Source organism: Syngnathoides biaculeatus, chromosome 9, assembly GCF_019802595.1.
Source record: "Syngnathoides biaculeatus isolate LvHL_M chromosome 9, ASM1980259v1, whole genome shotgun sequence".
Lineage (NCBI taxonomy): Eukaryota > Metazoa > Chordata > Actinopteri > Syngnathiformes > Syngnathidae > Syngnathoides > Syngnathoides biaculeatus.
This window is the reverse complement of record NC_084648.1, coordinates 8,229,012-8,248,978: the sequence shown is the minus strand read 5'-3', so window position 1 is coordinate 8,248,978 and position 19,967 is coordinate 8,229,012. Positions and strand designations below refer to the sequence as shown.

Genomic DNA, 19,967 nt, shown 5'->3' with positions numbered 1-19,967 from the left:
AAATGTATTATTTGTTTTTTCACAAAAGGTAATGTTTAAAATGTAAACCTTAATGGGAAATGACAAAAATTCTGAACAAGAAATAAGTAATTAAAAAAAAACAGCTGTAATGTAACTGGAGTACACATTTTTAAAATAATCATAATCATAAGGAATTTTTCAATGTAAAAACTAATTTACAAGAAAGGCTTTTTTTTAACCCCCTCCCCCTCAAAAAAAAAATTAAAATTGTCTAGAATGTCAATTCTTAACTTGGTACGGCGAATGACTGGTTAGCACACCTGCCTCACAGTTCTGAGGACCGGGGTTCAAATCCCAGCCGGGCCTGTGTGGAGTTTGCCTGATCTTCATTTGCCTTCTGTGTTTTTTTTTTTTTTTTTGTCTGGGTGGTTCGGTTTCCTCCCACATCCCCAAAACATGCTTGGTAGCTTCACGAAGACTAAATTGTCCCTAGGTGTGAATGTGAGTGACTGGCGACCAGTTCAGGGTGTAGGCCGCCTCTTGCCCCGAGACCGCTGAGATCGCTGCCAGCAGGCCCACTACCTGAGTCAGGTCAAGGCGCACAGAAAATAGACATGTGGACGGACTCTCTACTTCCCGTCGAGTCAAGGAGGAGACAACAAAAGAACGTTGAGTCAAAAGTGGCTTTAATTTTGTGCTACAACAGTTCTTAATCACAACTGAGGGATGTTTACAAAAAAATACATTGTAATCTTTCTAGAATGTATCTAACTACACGTTTTCTTTTTCTTACACAAAATGTTTTAAGAAAAAAATAGCTCATAGGAGCCACGTTAGCATGGCGGCTCGGCTAGCGCATCTTTATGTCGCGTTAACATTCTAAAAAGCTCAAAAGGTTAATATAAAAATGAGTGTAGAAATCTTTTTAAGGCATTTTTGTTGTTTTGAAAGAGTTCACGTGTGTGCGTGTGTCTTTTCTTGTTTTCATCTGCTAATTTAAAACGATGCCTTCGCTTGCCCAAAACGAAGACACTGTTTTAATTTAGTGTTTGAAAATAATTTCTAGAATTTCGCCCACTGACATGTCAAAGTTGCAACCGCGTCGTCGTCATCTTGGCGACCCAGAAATCCCATTTCTGCGTTCACGAAAAAGTCTGAAAATAGTGTTTGCTTCCATTTATTTTGAAGTTGGATTCTTTTTTTCCCCCCCCACAACAAAATTCCCTTCGGGTGTTTTTTCCAGAGGACCCCCCCCCCCCCCACACACACACACACACACTTTTTTTTTTTGAGAGTTCACTTCCTGGGCTCTGGAGTTTGTGGAGTCACAGCCACGATAACAGGCTGCTGGGAGGCAACGAAAGCGGCGGTGGACCCCTCGACGTCGCTCGTCTTGGACCGCTTGGCCTGAGGTTCGTCACCCTCGGCGGAAAGCGGACGACTCACCAGAACCGGGGGAGAGCTGGAGGCCTGGGCCGCCAGAATCTGGAGAGGATTGCTTAGACCTGGAGGGCAAGAAGGAAGGCAAGGCAGCTAGTAAAAAAAATAAATAGTAACCTTAAGGTAAATATTTTGACATTATATTTTTTCCCATGAAAAATCCATCCATTTTCTTAGTCGGGTCGCGAGGAGTGCCAGAGCCTATCGCAGCTGTCAACAGTCAAGAGGTGGGGCACACCCTGAACTGGTTGCCAGCTAATCCCAGGGCACATGGAGACAGACAACAGTCGCACTCACAATCACACCTAGGGGCAATTTAGAGTGTCCAATTAATGTTGCATGTTTTGGGGATGTGGGAGGAAACCGGAGTGCCTGGAGAAAACTCACACAGGCACGGGAGGAACATGCAAACTCCACACAGGCGGGGCCGGGATTGAACCCAGGTCCTCAGAACTGTGTCCACCGTGCAACCAAATCTTATCCATTTTACACTTAGGTTTTTTAAGAAAAAAGCCAAAAGATTTTGAGAAAAAAAACATTTAAAAATAAAGTATCTTTTTGAAGAAAAACTCAACTTTCAAAAACTCTGGCAATACATAAAATTCTACCACAAAAGTTATGTTTTATTTTATTTGCTGAAAGTAAGATGAAAATAAAAAATCTCAACCAAACAATGTCAGATGAATATAGCATTATTTGTGGACGGTGTTTCAAGTGGGTGGCAACACGTACCTGAAGCAAAAGCGGCGAGGTTGGTTGCCGTGGCAATTGTGGCGTGGGCGTGCTTCCCGTTGTGAGTAACGGGAAGCACGGGAAGTTGGTGCAGGCCCAGCGCCAGGTTGCGAGAATCCACCCCCTGGGCGGCACCATCCACCGTCTGGATCACCAGTTCTCGCTTCAACGGCGCCTCTGAACCGCCACACAGAACAGAATCCATTAATCGGTCCATTAATTTTTTGATTGATTGAAAAGCTTTTATTTTGTGTTGGTGTTTTCAGGTGTTATTTTCCACCATTCTGCAACCGTACACCCGCTACTAAAAAATGTAGATCCGTGGGACTCAGACAGTAGCTGTCAATCACGATACAAGCTCCACCCTCTTTTTGGACCCACCTCTGAGCTCGCCGCCACCCGGCCCCGGATTGGCCAGCGAGGGGGCGCAGTAGCCGTTGGGAGGGGCACCGCTTGTGACCACGCGCAACATGGTGAGCTGGGACGACGACGACGGCGGCGGCGGGTTGTGGAGGAGGTGGACCTGGCCACCGCCCCCCGGGAAGAGCGTCAGGGCTTTGCCTATGGCGGCGCTCGGGTGAGGCGGCGCCGCCATGATGACCGGCTGAGCGCTGACCGGAGACCCTGCAGAAAAAAATCACAATCTTGCAAGAATAAAGGACAACTTTCTGTAAAAAAAAAATTATAGTCCCTATCATATCGTTTGTCACCTGGGGCGCTCTGCGAGTATCGATATTCGGGCACGGCGGCCAGCTTGTGCGCCAGCTGCTCGTGGTGGTCGGGGGGCACGGGGGACCCCTCCCTGCTCAGACATTCGGGGGTCTGCAGCCCGCTGGACGGTGGGGAAAGCAGTCCCTGGTGGGTGGGCGACGCGGGGGCGCTCCTGCGAAAAAAAAAAAAAAAAAACAAGCAAGCGTCAAGAGGGCGCCAAAGTAAAGCCGGCCTACTTTGTCCTGTCCAATCACACGAGAGGACCGTAAACACCACATACAGTAATCTGTATTTCATTCATTTTTTTTTTTAGATAAAACCACGCAATTATTGCACAAATAAAATCTAATTTCTTCAGATTACAACTTGGAACCTGATGAAGTTCGTTTTATTTTTGGTGAATAAATCTTGTAAGAGTGCAAAAAGTGATTCTTAGCAATAAAGTTACATTATTTGGTCATTAATAGACAAAAAGAATCAAATGATTCTTCAATGTAACACAAAAAAAGAAATAAAATCTATTTCACATTTTGTATCAGATTCAATTGAAGGCTGAAAAATATACATTTAAAAATTTCATTTCCATTAATTGTATTTTATTCGTTACCAGTATTAACTTATTGTTAAGACGTTATTATTTGGTATGAGTACATGCATAAGCCCAAAAACACTCATTTTTCCCAATTGAAATGACTGGAAATGCCATGAATCCATTCCAGTTTCACAAGAACAAAAACAACAAAAAAAGTTTTTAATAAGAAGGGTAAGCCCTCATCACTATTGATTGTACTTCATAAAAACAATTGACCCCTCCGTACAGGGCACTTAACCACGCCTCCTGAAGTGACGTCACACCACGTGCGCCTACGTCAGACAAACAATTAGCAAAAAGGGCGGCGCAGCAAGAAAAGAATAGAGCGCAACTGTCCGATTTACCGGCTGATTTCTCACTCGCATTCTTAGCTAACAGTGAAATATCGTTGAAAAGCAGACAGCAGGGCTTCAAGTATTTCAGCGAGGGGTATTTCAATGGTATTTACATGCATATCGACGGAGAAACCATTGATATTAGCGCGAGATCTTTCCGGAGTCAGAGGAAGACCGAGAAGCCACATAATATAATATATTATAACCCAAAGACGAATTTGTCATTGACAGTTTCCTATTTTCGTGTTACCTATCACACTTGTGTCCAGAATCTGTATGTGTATCTGTATAGCTGTTTGTGAACCGCCGTATGAAGGAAAAGAAGAAGGCGAGGCTTGATTTACGAGTTGTTTCTCTCGTTTTCTTTGTGTAACGTCACGCGCTCCCCTCAATAATTATTCTTGAATTAGTGCCGAACCTACGTAAGTCCCGACCGAGTACGACAATCACTACTTTAGTGTCTTCAAACATCCATCCTTCAGTCTTGGTGTCTCGGTGCACGTCGAAGGCTTTTAGGACTGCTAGTCCGGTTTAGCTTAGCTAATTAGCCGCGAACAAAGGGACACGTTTGTGCAGTCAGATCATCGCAAAATATCGCTCAACACAGATCAAGTGTGTCAATCATTCACACGTAGCTATGTTATGCAAGCGTAGAACTGCTAATTCATTTATATGAGACATGTATTGAAAATCAAATATAGGGCTTACCTTCGTGCAAACATATCTGTTCCGGTTGATGGATTCAGTTGATCATGCGGTCCTCCACAAAGTTTGATCCATCGAAGACATTTTTCGTACTCGGTCTTCTGTTCCGATTGATTTTAGATGGATTCAGTTGATGATGCAGTCTTCCACAAAGTTTGATCCATCGAAGAAATTTTTCGTACTGGGTCTTCGGTTTTGGAAAGGGTACGAATTGAACTCCACCAACTAGCCTTTCAGGATACCTGTCGTCACTATTATAAAGTCCGTGACTACAGCTCTTAACCATATCTATTGTTAAAGAACCCAAATACGCGATAAAACGCCAACAGAAGCTATACTGGACCATGCAGCGTTGTCTGAGTAAACTGCGGGTCCAAAAAAGGGGCGTGGTTTATGCAGATCTCTGGCCTCTGATTGGTCTGCGATGCGGATGACGCAATTTATACGGAGGGGTCAATAGAATAGAATGTTGAGAAGAAAGAATTTGTGCATCAGGATTTCATGCATCAATGACCTTTGACATCGTGCTTTTTCTGGTGGATGCGCTTTGGCCACTACAGAGTAGTACAACACGGACATTCGTAAGAAACTAAGAATTTGCGCAAGATGTAGTAAGATGGGCTACTATTAATCGTTTTTTTTTTTTTTGCAGGAGACAATATATCCCTGTGAAAATGAAATGGTAGTCTGTCTACATGTGTTACTGCACCATGTGTGTCCCAATAGCCGTTGCTTAAAAAGGTTGCAACTACCTTAGTGAGCAGGGAATGAAATTAAACAGCCTGAAGGAAGCCTCTGGGGGTGGGGGAGGGGGTGATTGTTCACCATCAGCTGCTTGTGGTGCCACCATCAAACATTTGTCACTCATCTTTTTGCTGGCATCTTAAAACGAAAAAAAAAAACGCAAAAACATCTTCGGGGGCTTACCGGGACGAGAGGGGCCCGAATGGGGTCCGGAAGCAAGCCACGCCCCTCTGCCTCCGCTTCCGGAAGGCCTGCTCCACCAGCTTGTTCTCCGAGGCCGAGTCCACCCGCCAGAAGCTGCCCTTGCCCGGCTCGTCCTGCGATCGCGCCACTTTCAGGAAGTAGCGGTTCAACGACAGGTTGTGTCGGATCGAGTTCTGAACAACACAAACGATGCTTTCACTGCAAAAGTCCGATTTGAAAGGTGTGGCAATGCAAAGTCGGATTCTGACAATACTTCATTCATCTCTCTCTGTCTTTATATATATATATACATATACATACACACACACAGACATATTGGGGGGGGGATCTAGTGACAAGAAAGGCATATTTCTTTAAAATTCTAATTTTTACTATTACGAGAAAGAAAGCACATGAAAATAGTCTTTTGGGGAGAAATTGTAATATGTGAGAATTAAATGTAAATATATGCCAATCAAAAGTTTTATGTTTTTATTTTTAATTATTAAAAATTGTACTTTTACTATTTTGTGGGGAAAATTTGTAATAGGAAATTTAAGTTGTATACATTTGGTGGAAAATTTAGAATTTCAGAGCAAAGTCCATTTCATTTTTCGAGACAAAATCACAATGTTATGACAATAATGGCCCCCTCTATAAAAAAAAAAAAGAGGCAAATTTCTGGGAGAAAAATTCAATATTACTAAAATTAAGACAAAATGATTTTAAAATGAAATTTTTGCCCAAGTACATAAAAGTTTTGGTTAAAAAAAAGTCTTACTAATACGACTGATGTTTTGGGTATAAAAAAAATTGTAATATTCAAAACTGTGAGGTTTATAATTGGAGGGAACAATCTGAATCATATGAAAATGAAGTTTCATTTGTTGTAGGAATTTTTTTTAATGAAATATTGGGCTTAAATTCTTGGGAACTAAATGAGAGTAAAGTCCATTTATTTTTTTAGATCAAAGATTTACAACAAAATTTTGGGGTGAATAGTCTTTTTTCAGTCAGAACAAGCCGTCTAGAAAATGAATTGATAGACAAAAGTCATAATGTCATAAAAAGAATAATATATTTAAGGAGAAAAGACATATTGACAAAATGTAACTTGTATATTTTGGGGGAGTGGGGGTTCAATTTTTGGGGCAAATCAAAATCACAATATTGCACGAATATATATATATATATAAATATAAAATATATATATATATATATATATATATATATATATATATATATATATAGTAGTCGCATTTGTTTAACAGAAAGTTCTAATACATCCCTTTTGTCCCATTAACATTTAACATTTCACAGGGGAGCGCGATGCCAAACGTTGCATTCAGGTGTGTGTGTGTGTGTGTTTGTGTCGGCAGTGCGTAGATGGCGGCGCCCGCGCCCACAAACCTGCCAGCCCTTGTCTGCAGTGCGGTAGTACGGGTAGTGTTTGGTGATGTGGGCGTAGATCCCACTGAGCGTCAGCTGCTTGTCGGGCGCCGAGGAGATGGCCTGCACGATCAGCTGAGCGTACGAATACGGCGGTTTGGACTCGTCCTGGAAAACCAGACCCACAGAATGCGTCACATGACAAGTGGGCAAGGATCTGTTTACATTCACAGTCATACACATTCATACTTAGTCCAGACTAAATCAAGACTTTTCATATCCATTTATCCATTTTCTTAGCCGCTTATCCTCATAAAGGAGTGCCGGAGTCTATCCCAACTGTTAACGAGCAAGAAGCGGGGTACACCCTGAACTGGTTGCCAGCCAATCACAGGGCACATAGAGACAGACAGTCGCACTTACAATCACACTTGGGGGGGGATTTAGAGTCTCCAATGAAATCATGTTTTTGGGATGTGGGAGGAAACCCACACAGGCATGGGGAGAACACGCAAACTCCATATAGGCTGGGCCGGGATTTGAACCCCAGTCCTCATAAATGTGAGGCCCATGCTTTACAGCTATTCATAGATTATGAACAAAATATAGAGATAAGCGTGTTTCAATAAATGTTTCTATCTCAACTAGTCAAGGTGGCATCATCTTTCAGGCGTTTCGTCACCTTGGGGCTGTCGTCACCGCCCCCGGCCGACTCCCCCCGGGGCTCTCCGGCCGCGCCCCGTCGCTCGACGACGTTGCTGCGCCTCTGCTCCGACACGGCCTGGGCAGCGTACTCGGCCGCCAGCTGCAAGTCGCTGGTCACGTTGCGGCCGTAGCGGTAGCCCGACGACCCAGCGCCGCGAGGGCTCGCTGGGCAAGAGTTGGGAACGCTGAGACAGATAGAGAAAGAGCGGAAAAAAAGTTGGACTATTTTGATAATAACTTTTTGAGGAAGACAAAAGTTGGAACTTACAATATTTTTAAGTCACAATATTTCCAGCATAAATTTTGAAAAAGAAAAAATGTCAGAATCTTACATAAGGTTGTATTTTTTTCCACAAAAACAAAGGAACAATCTTGTCGGAATAAATGTATTTGTTGCAATCTTACTGGAATACATTTTTTTTATTATGAACAGTTGCAATATTGTGAGAAGTAGGAATTTTTTAGATAAAAAGTCACAATAACAACAACTTTTTATTGTATCCTAAATGAAGTAACAAGATTGTGAGAATAAATTCGTTTTTTATTTCTAAATAAATATCTCTCTATTTGGAGAATAAAATTGTATTTTCTTTAAACAGAGATGTATTTTTTAAAAATTATTATTTGGAGAGGAAAAAAAAAATCATCATCATTTTTTTACCCCGAGGTAAAAAGTTGTAGCGTAGCAAGCAAGCAAGCTCAAGCGATTGTCGCGAGGCTCTACTTGCACTTTTTAGTCCGATCATGAGAAATTTCATGAATGAGACTTGACATAAAACAAACACGGACATGCACGCTCGCTTGAGCGCGACAATAATTAATAAAGGATGTTAATTATTGGCCGGCGTCCATGTTGGACAACCAACAACAGCTGCCGCTGTTTGCAAAGTCAACAACGCCGCAGCGAGCGTTTTGGCATTAGCGAGATGTGGCGAGCGAGCGACCGAGCAAGCGCTTTCCCCTGCAAACGAGCTCATTTGCTGGTGGCTGACGTTGGCGCCAGTCTAGCTCGACGACTTGCATGAAGTGATGATCATTTTGCGGACAAAAAAGGAGCAATATTACAAGAAGTAGCGTGTGTTTTTCCGATATCAAATTCAAATGTTATGTGGATAAAGTCGGTTTTAGGATGAAAAGATGGGAATCTCATGAGGATAATTTTATTCATCTGAAATATATCATAATCTCACAAGCAGTCGTATTTGTCAAGATAAAAAGCCATAATCTTGTGTGTTTTTTTGTTGTTATTGATATTTCTATATATTTGTGTTTGCTTTCTTGTTTTTCTAGACTAACTAGTTGTATCATTTTTGGAATTATAATGGTAAAAAAATGTTAACTCAGTTGGTCTAATAGTTAACTTATATTCTTAGTTTCCGAAAGACTAAGTCACATTGAAACATAATATATATATATATATATATATATATATATAATATTCATACACAGTGTATGTATACAAGATGTGACCTGTGCTATGAGACAAGTGTGAATTTTTCCTCAGATTCTTTGTATCTATAACTTGAATAAAAAATGAGACAAGAATGAAGTTGTTCTGTTGACAAAGGTAATTTTACATGATGTACATTTCAGTGAAGAAATATTTTAATTATTAAATTAAATTAAAAAGCCATAACTAAATGGGGAAAAAAACTTTTTTCCAACTCAAAATATTAATATTCCATGAAGAAAGGCCATTTTGGTGGAGTGCAAAGTCATAATCAAATAAAATAAACAGTTATTTTTCAGCGATTTTTTTTCTTTTTTTTTTTTTTAAAGCTAAAGACATGAATGAACTAAAACACTATTTGGTATTTTTCTGGATGAAAAGTTGTCCTCTTATGTATTTTTGATAGAAAGCTTATTTCACAGATGAAATTTGATCTTCTCCAAGACAAAAAGTTATTTTTTTGCGCAAATGAGCTTGCAATTATTAAAATAAAAAGTAACAAGTTTATAAGAACAAAGTCCTAGTTTTGGACACAGAAAGTTGTGTGGAGGCTTGACATTGCGATTGGGGGCCCCTTCAAATTCTAATCCTCTGAATACACACACAAACAGCTCTGTTGTACATGTGTGGGTGGGGGCTCGCAGAGGAAACCACCAGTGGAAGCCATTAAAAAAAAATAAGTCCAAAGCAAAACAATCCTGTCCTCCACCAATCAGGCAACGCGTAGCTGCTGCCCTGCCATATAAGGCCGGTGCAAACTGGGGTAGTGGTGCAGTGACATTTATGCACCACAAGCGGGGGCTCCCACCAACACATGGCACGCTGACCATAAAGAGTTAACGTTCAACCAAGAAAGGTAAAAAACAAAAAAAAAACACAGATATGAATGACCTCATGTCAACAAAACACACATGGATATATAATATATCCACACTCACACATAAGAGTCACATGACGTAAGACAGCAAAGTCCTGTGAGCGGTCACGTGTCAGCCCTTTGAATAACCTCCACGTACACAATGTGCATGTACGCACTCGCCTATGCACCTGGTGGCCGGGTACGCGCAACCCGAAGAAGCAACGTGGGTTATCCTTCCCATGAGCTCACCACCTGTGGGAGGGGGCAAGGGGGTCAAATGCACAGTGAGCGATGTTGAAGCTTGGCTCAAGGGATGTGGAACGTCTCTTCTCTGGCAGGGAAATACACAGTCAACGCTGATGACAGTGAGACCTGGAAAGGCGTGATTGGGTGGAACGGTCCCCTCAACCAAAACCTGAGAAGTGTTCGACTATTGGAATTCTGTGCTCGTCACGGATTGTCCATGACGAACACCATCCATCCAAACGTGCACTTGACTTTGTGGTCGTGTCATCGGAATTTCCGGTGCATTTCTTGCACACTCGGGGGAAGAGAGGGGCAGAGCTGTCAGCTGATCACCACCCGGTAGTGAGTTGACTCCGATGGCGGTCCGACGTGGCAGGCCCAAACGTATTGTGTGGATCAGTTGGGAACGTCTGCCAGAGTTTGAAGTCTTACCTTAGGTAGAATTTCACCAATGTACCGGGGAAAGTGGGGGACATTCAGTCCGAGTGGACCATGTTCTGCACTTCTTTTGTCAAGAGGGGGCAACCAAAGCTGTGGTGGTAAATTGGTCTGTACCTGTCGTGGCGGCAATCCCCAAACGCCTTAGTCAACAATGCTGAGGGATGCACTCAAGATGAAGGAGTAGTCGTATCGGGCCTTTTTGGTCTGTGGGAGTTCGGAGGCAGCTGAAGGATACCGGCTGGCCAAGCGGAACGCAGCTTTGGTAGCCGCTGAGACAAAAACCGGTGTGGGAGGAGTTCGCCAAGGCCCTGGAGAACCACCTCCCCAAGATTCAAGGGGAAATCCACTGGTTTGCATTAACAATATATCTAATAGGTCATGTAATACTTCCATACATAGTGGTGAGTGGCACAGCCGTGAGCCCGCCAGGGCTCGAGGGAGCCCTGGAGCTCGCTCGCATGGCTCGGGGAGGGAGCTCACGGCTCCCCCGAGCCCAGGAGCTGTGCCGCTCACGGCTGTGTATGGAAGTATTCATCCATCTTCCTGATCAACCAATACTGCTATTTCTTCATCAGATGAGGATAAATCCGAGAAATCAGCGTTGGGCATAAATAGTGTCCCATATAATCAAGCCTTTGTTGCGGCATATAACATGTCACAGCCGTGCACGTAGGTCACGTGACTCACGAAAATGGCAGCGCCCCTGAAAATTCGTAATTGTCGATAAAAATCTTCTCAAAACACTATTAAATGAGAGAGGATTTAACATCACATTGTCAAAATAAGAGTACATATTACATGACCTATTGGATACATTGTTAATGCAAACCAGTGGATTTCCCCTTTAAGTAACTGAATATTTTTTTTCCCTGAAAATGAAATCGCTATTTCCAAACAGCATTTTAAGCTAACTTGACTTGTTTTCCTTTGATATTTACATTTGTGTGATCATCTTAACCAAATGGGGAAGCTATGCAAAAAAATAATTTGTGAAGGCGCCCAATACTTTTTCACAGCACTGTATATGCAGTCGCATGGACACGACGAGTTGCTGCAGCTTTAACAGGCAGCAATGCCCTGATCAGGTACCGATGCATTTGTATAAATACTCTAACACGCAATGTTGTTTATTTGTACTTGTGTTGCGCGTGTGTGTGCGTGCATGCACCTGAGGGTGCCTGTAGGCGACGGTAGCGGCGACCCGAATGCCCTGATGTGTTCTTCATGCTGCTGCGCGGTGGGAATGCTGATCTTGAGCGGGGAGATGTGAGGCACGAGCGGGCGCAGGGGCGGCGAGGGCGCCTCCCTCTCGCGCTGCTCCTCAGCGGGGACGAGTGACGCAAACTGGATCTTGATGACCGTGCTGGGAAAGCGGAACACACACCTGTGGCAGAGGAAGAGCGAGAGGATGGCGGTTTGTATTAGTTTCACATTGCTTATAGCGTTAAAAGCCAATTTTGGATTAGTACAGTCCCTTGACAAAACACTAATATGTTTTTCACCAATGAAATTACCATTAATCTGTTCCAGGCCCCCTTAAAAAACAGCAACAACAAAAAAAAAAGTGGTACATGATTTTTAATAACCAAAATAGCGCTCTGCAGTATTGTACGGTGTAGAGATATTCTGCAAAAACAAAATTAAATAAAGTTTTAACAGATTTGCATCATGAATGAATTATTTAAAGCCCAAGTGTCATCCCTATAAACTTTCTAAAATCGATATTGAAATGAAACATACATATAACATTATTCACTTCAATGTCTATACGAAAAAACAAATATGAGCGGAGAGCACGTCATCCATGCGCAAAGTTGCGGAAGTGTCATTCGACGACATTCAAGTGGTCGCCATATTGTCTGCATCTCCTGCCTGTGACATCACCCCGGACATTCGCTATTGAAAACACGCTGGGGCCCCTCCCTACTGTGGGAGACGAACACGCCCCTTCAGACACGGAAGCTCTTTTCGAAGAAGAGAACATCACACAACTGAATGAAGTTACCGGGGCAATATTACCCTATTGTTTCGAGCCATATTTGGATGCTATACGGATCATGATCACTGCCCGCGAGTGACGACGACGCCGCCACGGCCAAATCGACTCACCGTCTAATCCACTTCCGCGGTGGCTCGCCGCCCAACCGCAACGATCCACAAGGCCTGTGGAGGCCGTCCTCCAGCGGCTGCTGCACGGAAGCCTTCCGATGGGCAGATTGACACATTTAGCACCCCTGATTTAGGGATTACGACCCCCCCCACCCCTACTACTGTTTTTTTGTTTTTTGTTTTTTTTTTAGTAGCTGTATACACACCTACCTGTCATCTGGAACCCACGAAGCTCTCGTCCTTTGCACCAGTGCAATCCATTTTTCACGACGAAACAGATCTTTTGTAAAAGTATGTAGGGCGAATCCATCCTCCTAAGTGTTTGAGCAATACTCAGCAATACAACGAGCTGGCATTTTGGCTAACACGAAGGAACAACATACTAAAAATCATCCATTTCATGACAGTGGCACTTTAATACAAGAAAGACTGTGTTGCTCCTTAATGTGTGCAAGCCTGGGCAACCAGAAGGAAGTATTAAAAAAAAATACATATGGGGGACGCAATATACTCCTCGCTTGGCACCCACGGATTATTTGACTGCAGTTGCAGATTTTCTTTTTTTCATCTATTTCTTTTTTTCCTCACTATCGTTGCGACCATGCAGAAGTCTATCCCTGCTATTGTTACCCGGAACTGATTGCCAGCCAATCACAGGGCACATATAATGAAACAAACACTCAAACTCACTTTCACACCTACGGACAGTTTATAGAGTTTTCAATTAACCCACCATACATGCTTTGGGATGTGGAAGTAAACCAGAGTACCCAGAGAAAACCCACACAGGCACGGACGGGGAGAACATGCAAACTCCACACAGGCGAGGCGGAATTTGAACCCAAGTATGTCAAAACCATTTCATATTTTTTTAACTGGTCAATTCCACACCAAACAGTCATCCAACATTTCTGCTTCCCGTTGTTCGGCTACTGTGGGCTATTTTACACCGCTGCACCTACGTTATCTACGAGGTACAGCCAAGGTGGCTAAATAGAGGTGCTATGTTGCTGTGCTGCAGAGGTCAATGTTCGCTTTTGTGGAATACACAACATGGCTGAGACAAACAACACGTAATGCCCGGCTCAGACTACGAGACAAATTTGGTCTTTCACGATTGCACTACGTCAGACCGCCGCAATAAAAAGCATTTCGTTACCATCGCGTCCCATCTTTTACGATCACTGGGTTTTATCTTGTCAACTGAAAACTTGAGCGGATACCCTCGTTACCTCGGCGACGGCAACGAGAATGGATCGTGTCGTGTGTATTCTGAGAGCAAAATAAAATGGAAAAAAACGTGGCGGTGGTCACCGATGCTCGGGGCAGGTCTGTAATTCAAGGATTGCTTGAGGTATGTACATATACTTTTAATACAATTCGCTCACAAGCTGGCAACAAAACATGTAGCATAGCAAGCTAGTGCCAGCGCTAACAGTTATAAGTAAACATCTCAGTGTTAGGGTCGAATTATGTTGTATCGCACGTGTCAAACTCATGGCATGCGACCAAATGTGGCTATCCATATTATTTTATGTGGCCCGCTAGGCCTTGACAGGTTTAAAATTGGTAAATTGACCCGTTTCCATACATATTTACCATCAACTACATTTCTCATAATACATTGTCGCCTTACAAATTACCGCCAAGTGATGCGATCTTACCACTAGGAGTGCCGAATCAGTGCAAAGGAGCGGTTTTATAAATAACTTGAGAAATCTGTACTAATGACTGCAAAAAGTCAAGGAAGTGAAAAATGGAGTCAGAAGGCTTTTTCATCAAAAATTGGAAAACCAAGATATTCTTCTGCTCCTGTGCTCATGAGTTTCTGCATTCATGCACGTACATTTTTAGAGTATTCACTATTTGCACATTTCTCATGAGGATGTGGTATTCCCTTTGCACTTTACAGCAGGTCGATTTGTATTTCTAAAATACAAACTCTGTCACGAATGTTCCAAGTAGAGCAAAATTGTGAAATTCTGAGAAGGCGAAAACCACAAAGCCCCGGACTCTCAGCACTATCGCATAAAAATGAGACGCATTCGCGCCATAACGAACAGTCGAAATATGGAGAGGGACCTGGTTACACACTGTATCCCACTGTTAAGAGCCTGCAGAACTCATGACATCTCAGCTGATACAACAAATAAATGACTGTTGAGCATGGGCACAATTAGCCAAAAGCTTCTAATAAAAAACAACAGTCAGGTTTAACTCTGAAGGGAATTTGACTTTTATTCCAATTTGGGGCTGCTACACTTCCTTATCACCAATAGTACCTGGGTTTGGGCTTAGAAGGCAAGTGGTCAAAAACAGCAGCACCGCCATGAGTTATAGTACATACAATTCATTTAGTAGAAGGGATTGGCAGATTATTGCCGACCCGAATGTGGCATTTAGATGCACATCGACATTTATTTTTCTTTTTTAAATTTAACCGCCGTAAAGAGATCAATTTCAAACTGGTTAAACTTCAGGGAACTGTTTGTTTTATAACTGACATTTTCATTAACTGCTGCTAACCCTGGGAACTCCCTGAACAGAATAACATTTCAGTTATATTGAAATTTTGGAAAACTTTATTTACTCTGTAAAACTTTAGGGACCTATTTATTGAAGTTTTCATTTAACATATTAAGATACTGTATGCTGATGAGATGGGGGGCTCCCTGCACTTTTTGGTGGAACTTTAAAACAAATATATCTATTGTCTAAGATGCTTGATAAACAAATATGCATAAAGATTAAAACAAAGTGATGGGATTTGTATTCTTCATAACTTTGATGCTGACAGTTTCCCTTTTACTGCATATGAATATCACCTCCAAATATTGGTCGTCGTCTTCTTTTTCTTTCGGCTTGTTCCGTTAGGGGGTCGCCACAGCGTGTCATATTTTTCCATCCAAGTCTATCTCGTGCATCCTCCTTCTCTAACACCCACTGTCATCATGTCTTCCCTCACAACATCCATCAACCTTTTCTTTGGTCTTCCTCTTGCTCTTTAACTTGGCAGCTCCATCCTCAGCACCCTTCTACCAACATACTCGGTCTCTCGCCTCTGGACATGTCCAAACCATCGAAGTCTGCTCTCTCTAACGTTGTCTCCAAAACATCCAACTTTGGGTGTCCCTCTAATGAGCTTCTTTCTAATCCTATTCAACCTGCTCACTCCGAGGGAGTACCTCAACATCTTCCTTTCTGCGACCTCCAGTTCTGCTTCATGTTGTTTCTTCAGTGCCACTGTCTCTTATACGTACATTATGGCCGGCCTCACCATTGTTTTATAAACTTTTCCTTTCATCGTAGCGGAGACTCTTCTGTCACAACCACCAAATATTTCTCACTGGCCTAATTTTCTAATATTAATTGTTATTAGACCTGAAAAAAAAATATCTCTCTATTTAGAATTCCGTTATGACTGCAAATCATCATAGGATTATTATTGCAATTACTTTATTTTCGTAAAATTGATCAATTGAAATATATCAATTTGTTTACTCATTAATTTGATCAAACAATCGCTGGATGGATTTTCAGTAAATTATAAACACCAGAATATTATTAAAATGCGCAAAATATCCCCAATGTAGACATGTTCGTCTTCCATGTGCTTCTTGTCATTCCACACTCGGCTTCCGGGTCCAACTACCCAAACCCTTGCAAGGAGCCAATCAGAGACGAGTACCGCCCAGCCCCCTTGGATCCCCGCCCCTCGCCATCCAGCAGCCTGATTGACAGCCACAACACCGCAAACGCCCTCAACCCGTTTGTCGCCGCTAATGTATTCAACCAAAGCAACATTACTTTAGGGAAAACACGAAACAAAAATAGGTTTAGCGACAAAGTTTTCATGGAATGAGCATTTCCACCGCAAAACAAACGGACCTCCCCGCACGGGAGCCCCCATGTGGACTTCACAGGGGTGCGTTTGTTTACATTGACACCAACACGTCAGCTCCCAGTACCCACGCGAAGGCCATTGAATTAAACGTATCAGCTAGCAACATAAATTTGCGAAATAAATCCACTTTCAAATGAATTAAGACGCGCTCACTCCCGACAGTTCATTCTATTGCTCTGGAAACAGAAGAAAACCAAGTGGACGGGACGATTCAGTTCCCTTCTTTTGATATTAAGATTTCGAGCCAAATAAATAAATAAGAAGAATAAACATAAATTGAATTCCTTGAGAAACTTTGCACAGGATGTTTAGCTTTGAAGTAGCTTCGCAACTCCCGTGAACTGAAACCCCCCTGAAAAGTAGTCAAAAATCAATCTCGGGATCTAACAGGTCGGCGACTTTTAAATGAACATATTAGTGTGTATTGAAGGAGAAAGTCGTTTAATTGAGATAACAATCACTCTTACGTGAGCGTCAGTCCGAATGCTAAGCTAACAGGCTACAGGCCGAACTCACTGCGGGGGAAGCGGCAGCGGAGGCGCCCCTCTCCGCTGGAACACGCCGTCCACGAACACCCCGTTCTTGCCCAGGCACCGCAGCGAGAAGCCGCTGGTCTCGTCGTAGCTCAGCTGCAGGTGCCGCCGCGAGATGAAACTCGAGTGACCCATGTTGATGTCCACGGAGCCGTGGGACGAGTTCCGACCGATAGTGACCGTCCTCTGGCGCATGACAAACTCGAAGTCCCGGCCCTCGAGTCTGGCCAGGGCCTGGGGAAGAGGAGACGCCAGGCGAGCCGGCCGAACACCGGCGGAGGCTTCTATCAGCGGCGGACCCAAGAAGGGAAGCGAGGGCTGGTGGTGGTTGAAGGAGTGCGAGGTGATCGCGACTCGGACGGGGCTGCACGGCGCCGACTGCAGGGCGAGCAAGGCCCGAGCTCCGGTGTCGTCCCGGTAGTCTGCCATGTTGATTCGCAGGGGGTCAAACACACTTCCACAGACGTTTTCGCACACAATGTTGCAACGTGAGAGTTTTGGGGCCGGGGCACTCGTTCGCTTGGCCTGACAGAACAACATGGACCCCGGGCAACGGGCAAGAAGCGGGATGGAGCCAACTGGGGAACCGGACTGGCGCTGCGTTCACGTCCTCCTCGTAAATGTCACAATCTCAGCAATAACAGTTCTGTAGTACAGTGGACTCGACTCCCAGATGGTAGTTGCCCGCTTTTTGCCGTAATGCCTAGTATAAACAAAACTAGGGGCGGCTGCCTTGATGTCTTCTTTTCGAGCGGAGTTTGGCTTGACCCCAGTGCACATTGGTTGCTCAGAATTAATTAATTCACCTTTTTTTTCTGAATGTAATTTCCCTTTCTCAAGACAAAACCCTGCCTATCAGCGATTTTCTATGATGTAATAAAAGACTGAAACTTATTTTTTTAATTTGCGTGGCAAAATGCTATTTACACTATGTAAGTATGTCGTTTGGTGGAACAGATCTCAGGTTACAGTTATTAAAATGTCCAATTGCATTAGGTATAGTCTTGTGTTTTATCTATGAGGTCATGCAGCTAGTTCTAGTATACTAGTATCAGATATATGCGGAATATCACATGACCTAATCCCTAAAACAGGTTACTGTTTATGCTGCGATAAACAAGCATAACTACGGGTTGATGAAATAACGTTTGCAAGTCAAAGTTGCTCAAATGTTGTTTTCTGTGATTGTCTTCAGACAACATTTAAATACACGTATAGAATTTATTTATTCAATAAGATATGACATACCTAACCACAAACAAAGCCTGAAAAATTGGATATTGTCATCTTGATTACTACTGGCAAACGCTACACGACCTTTATAACAATATCACTTTATCCTGTCTTTTACGATCACTGGGCTTTATCTTGTCAAATCAAGCAGCGTCGAGAAGGAGGCACCAGAAAACATGTCACCGGTCACAGCGATCTGATATACCCGTCACCATGGCGGCAACAACAATGGGTGGCGGTCATGTGTGTTGGGAGAAAAAGGACAAAAATAGGGGGAAACGTGCGGCGTCGACACTGGTTGCTAGAGAGATGACGTTTTGAGTTCAAGGAGCGCTTAAGGTGTTGGTGTACTTATAATGTGGCTCGCAAGCAGAGGCAACATGTAGCGAGCTAATGCTAGCGCTAACCTTTTGAACATAAACATGCTGGCTTTGGGTCAAATCATTCTCTTATGCTTCATTATATATTGGTTTATGCACATTAATATTCATCCATCCATTTCCTTTGCCGCTTATCCTCACGGGGGTTGCGGGGAGTGCCGGAGCCTATCCCAGCTGTCAACGGGCAGGAGACAGGTTACAGCCTGAACTGGTTGCCAGCCAATCGCAGGGCACGTAGGGACAAACAAGCATTCACACTCAAAATCACACCTACGGGCAATTTAGTGTGTCCAATTAATGTTGAATGTTTTTGGGATGTGGGAGGAAACCGGAGTGCCCAGAGAAAACCCACGCAGGCAGGGGGAGAACATGCAAACTCCACACAGGCGGGGCCGGGATCGAACCCGGGTTCTCAGAACTGTGAGGCCGACGCTTTACCAGCTGATCCATCGTGCTGCCTTAATCCACAAAAATTATTATTTTTTAATATTTGAGATTTGTCTGATTTTAATCTGTTTTATATTTTTTTGTAGAATGTTTGTAGTTTTTGCTCTGTTCTTTGTCCGATATTTACGTCCTTTCCAACATTTAACATTTTTTTCTCACTTTTTAAATTTTTTGTGTTCATATTTAAAAATGTTTTTTGTACAGTATATTTTTCAGTATGTGTCAACTATTTTTGTCCATTTTTGGAAAATATGTTTTCTGTTTATGTCCAGTGTTTGTGTATTCTTCAGTTTTTTCCCAACATTTTTCTAATTTTGTTTCACATTTTTTTGTATTTCTCATTTAATGACATTTATTCAAACATAGAAGCATTTTATGTTTAATATTATTCTCCGGCAGCATGGTGAATATGCTGGTAAAGCGTTGGCCTCACAGTTCTGAGGACCCGGGTTCGATCCCGCCCCAGCCTTTGTGGAGTTTGCATGTTCTCCTCGTGCCTGCGTGGATTTTCTCCGGTTACTCCGGTTTCCTCCCACATCCCAAAAACATGCAACATTAATCGGACACTCTTAAGTGCCAACATGGCATCTGCAAAGCAGGTAAAATTGAGGGGGTCAAAAGCGAACAAAAGTTGAGTCACTCAGCTTTCACTCACTGAGGCCACTTTGGAGGAGGCGAGCGCCGCATAACACTGACAGAGAGAAAGTAGCTCATCAGCATTGCGTCACTTCTGTCTTGTCCTGCTGCACATGTGTTTGTTCTACTACAAGCTTGTAAAGAGAGAAAGTGTACGCGTTGGCTTCCATCCAATCGCAGCACCCGCAACTTGTGGCGTGTGCAAAAGAAGCTGCTTGGCCCCGCCCCCTTC

General features: G+C 43.1%; 1 protein-coding gene across 1 annotated transcript; it reads right to left on the bottom strand.

The window, feature by feature from the left end:
• Positions 1-630: 630 nt before the first annotated feature.
• foxk1 (forkhead box K1) lies at positions 631-17,888 on the bottom strand. The gene is made up of 9 exons (XM_061830707.1): positions 17,023-17,888; positions 11,662-11,877; positions 7,475-7,682; positions 6,814-6,960; positions 5,404-5,597; positions 2,844-3,016; positions 2,515-2,757; positions 2,134-2,310; positions 631-1,466 (listed from the first exon to the last, which is right to left on the bottom strand). The coding sequence occupies exons 1-9, from the start codon at positions 17,577-17,579 to the stop codon at positions 1,258-1,260; spliced, it is 2,124 nt and encodes a 707-aa protein (XP_061686691.1). The 5' UTR covers positions 17,580-17,888; the 3' UTR covers positions 631-1,257.
• Positions 17,889-19,967: the final 2,079 nt, after the last annotated feature.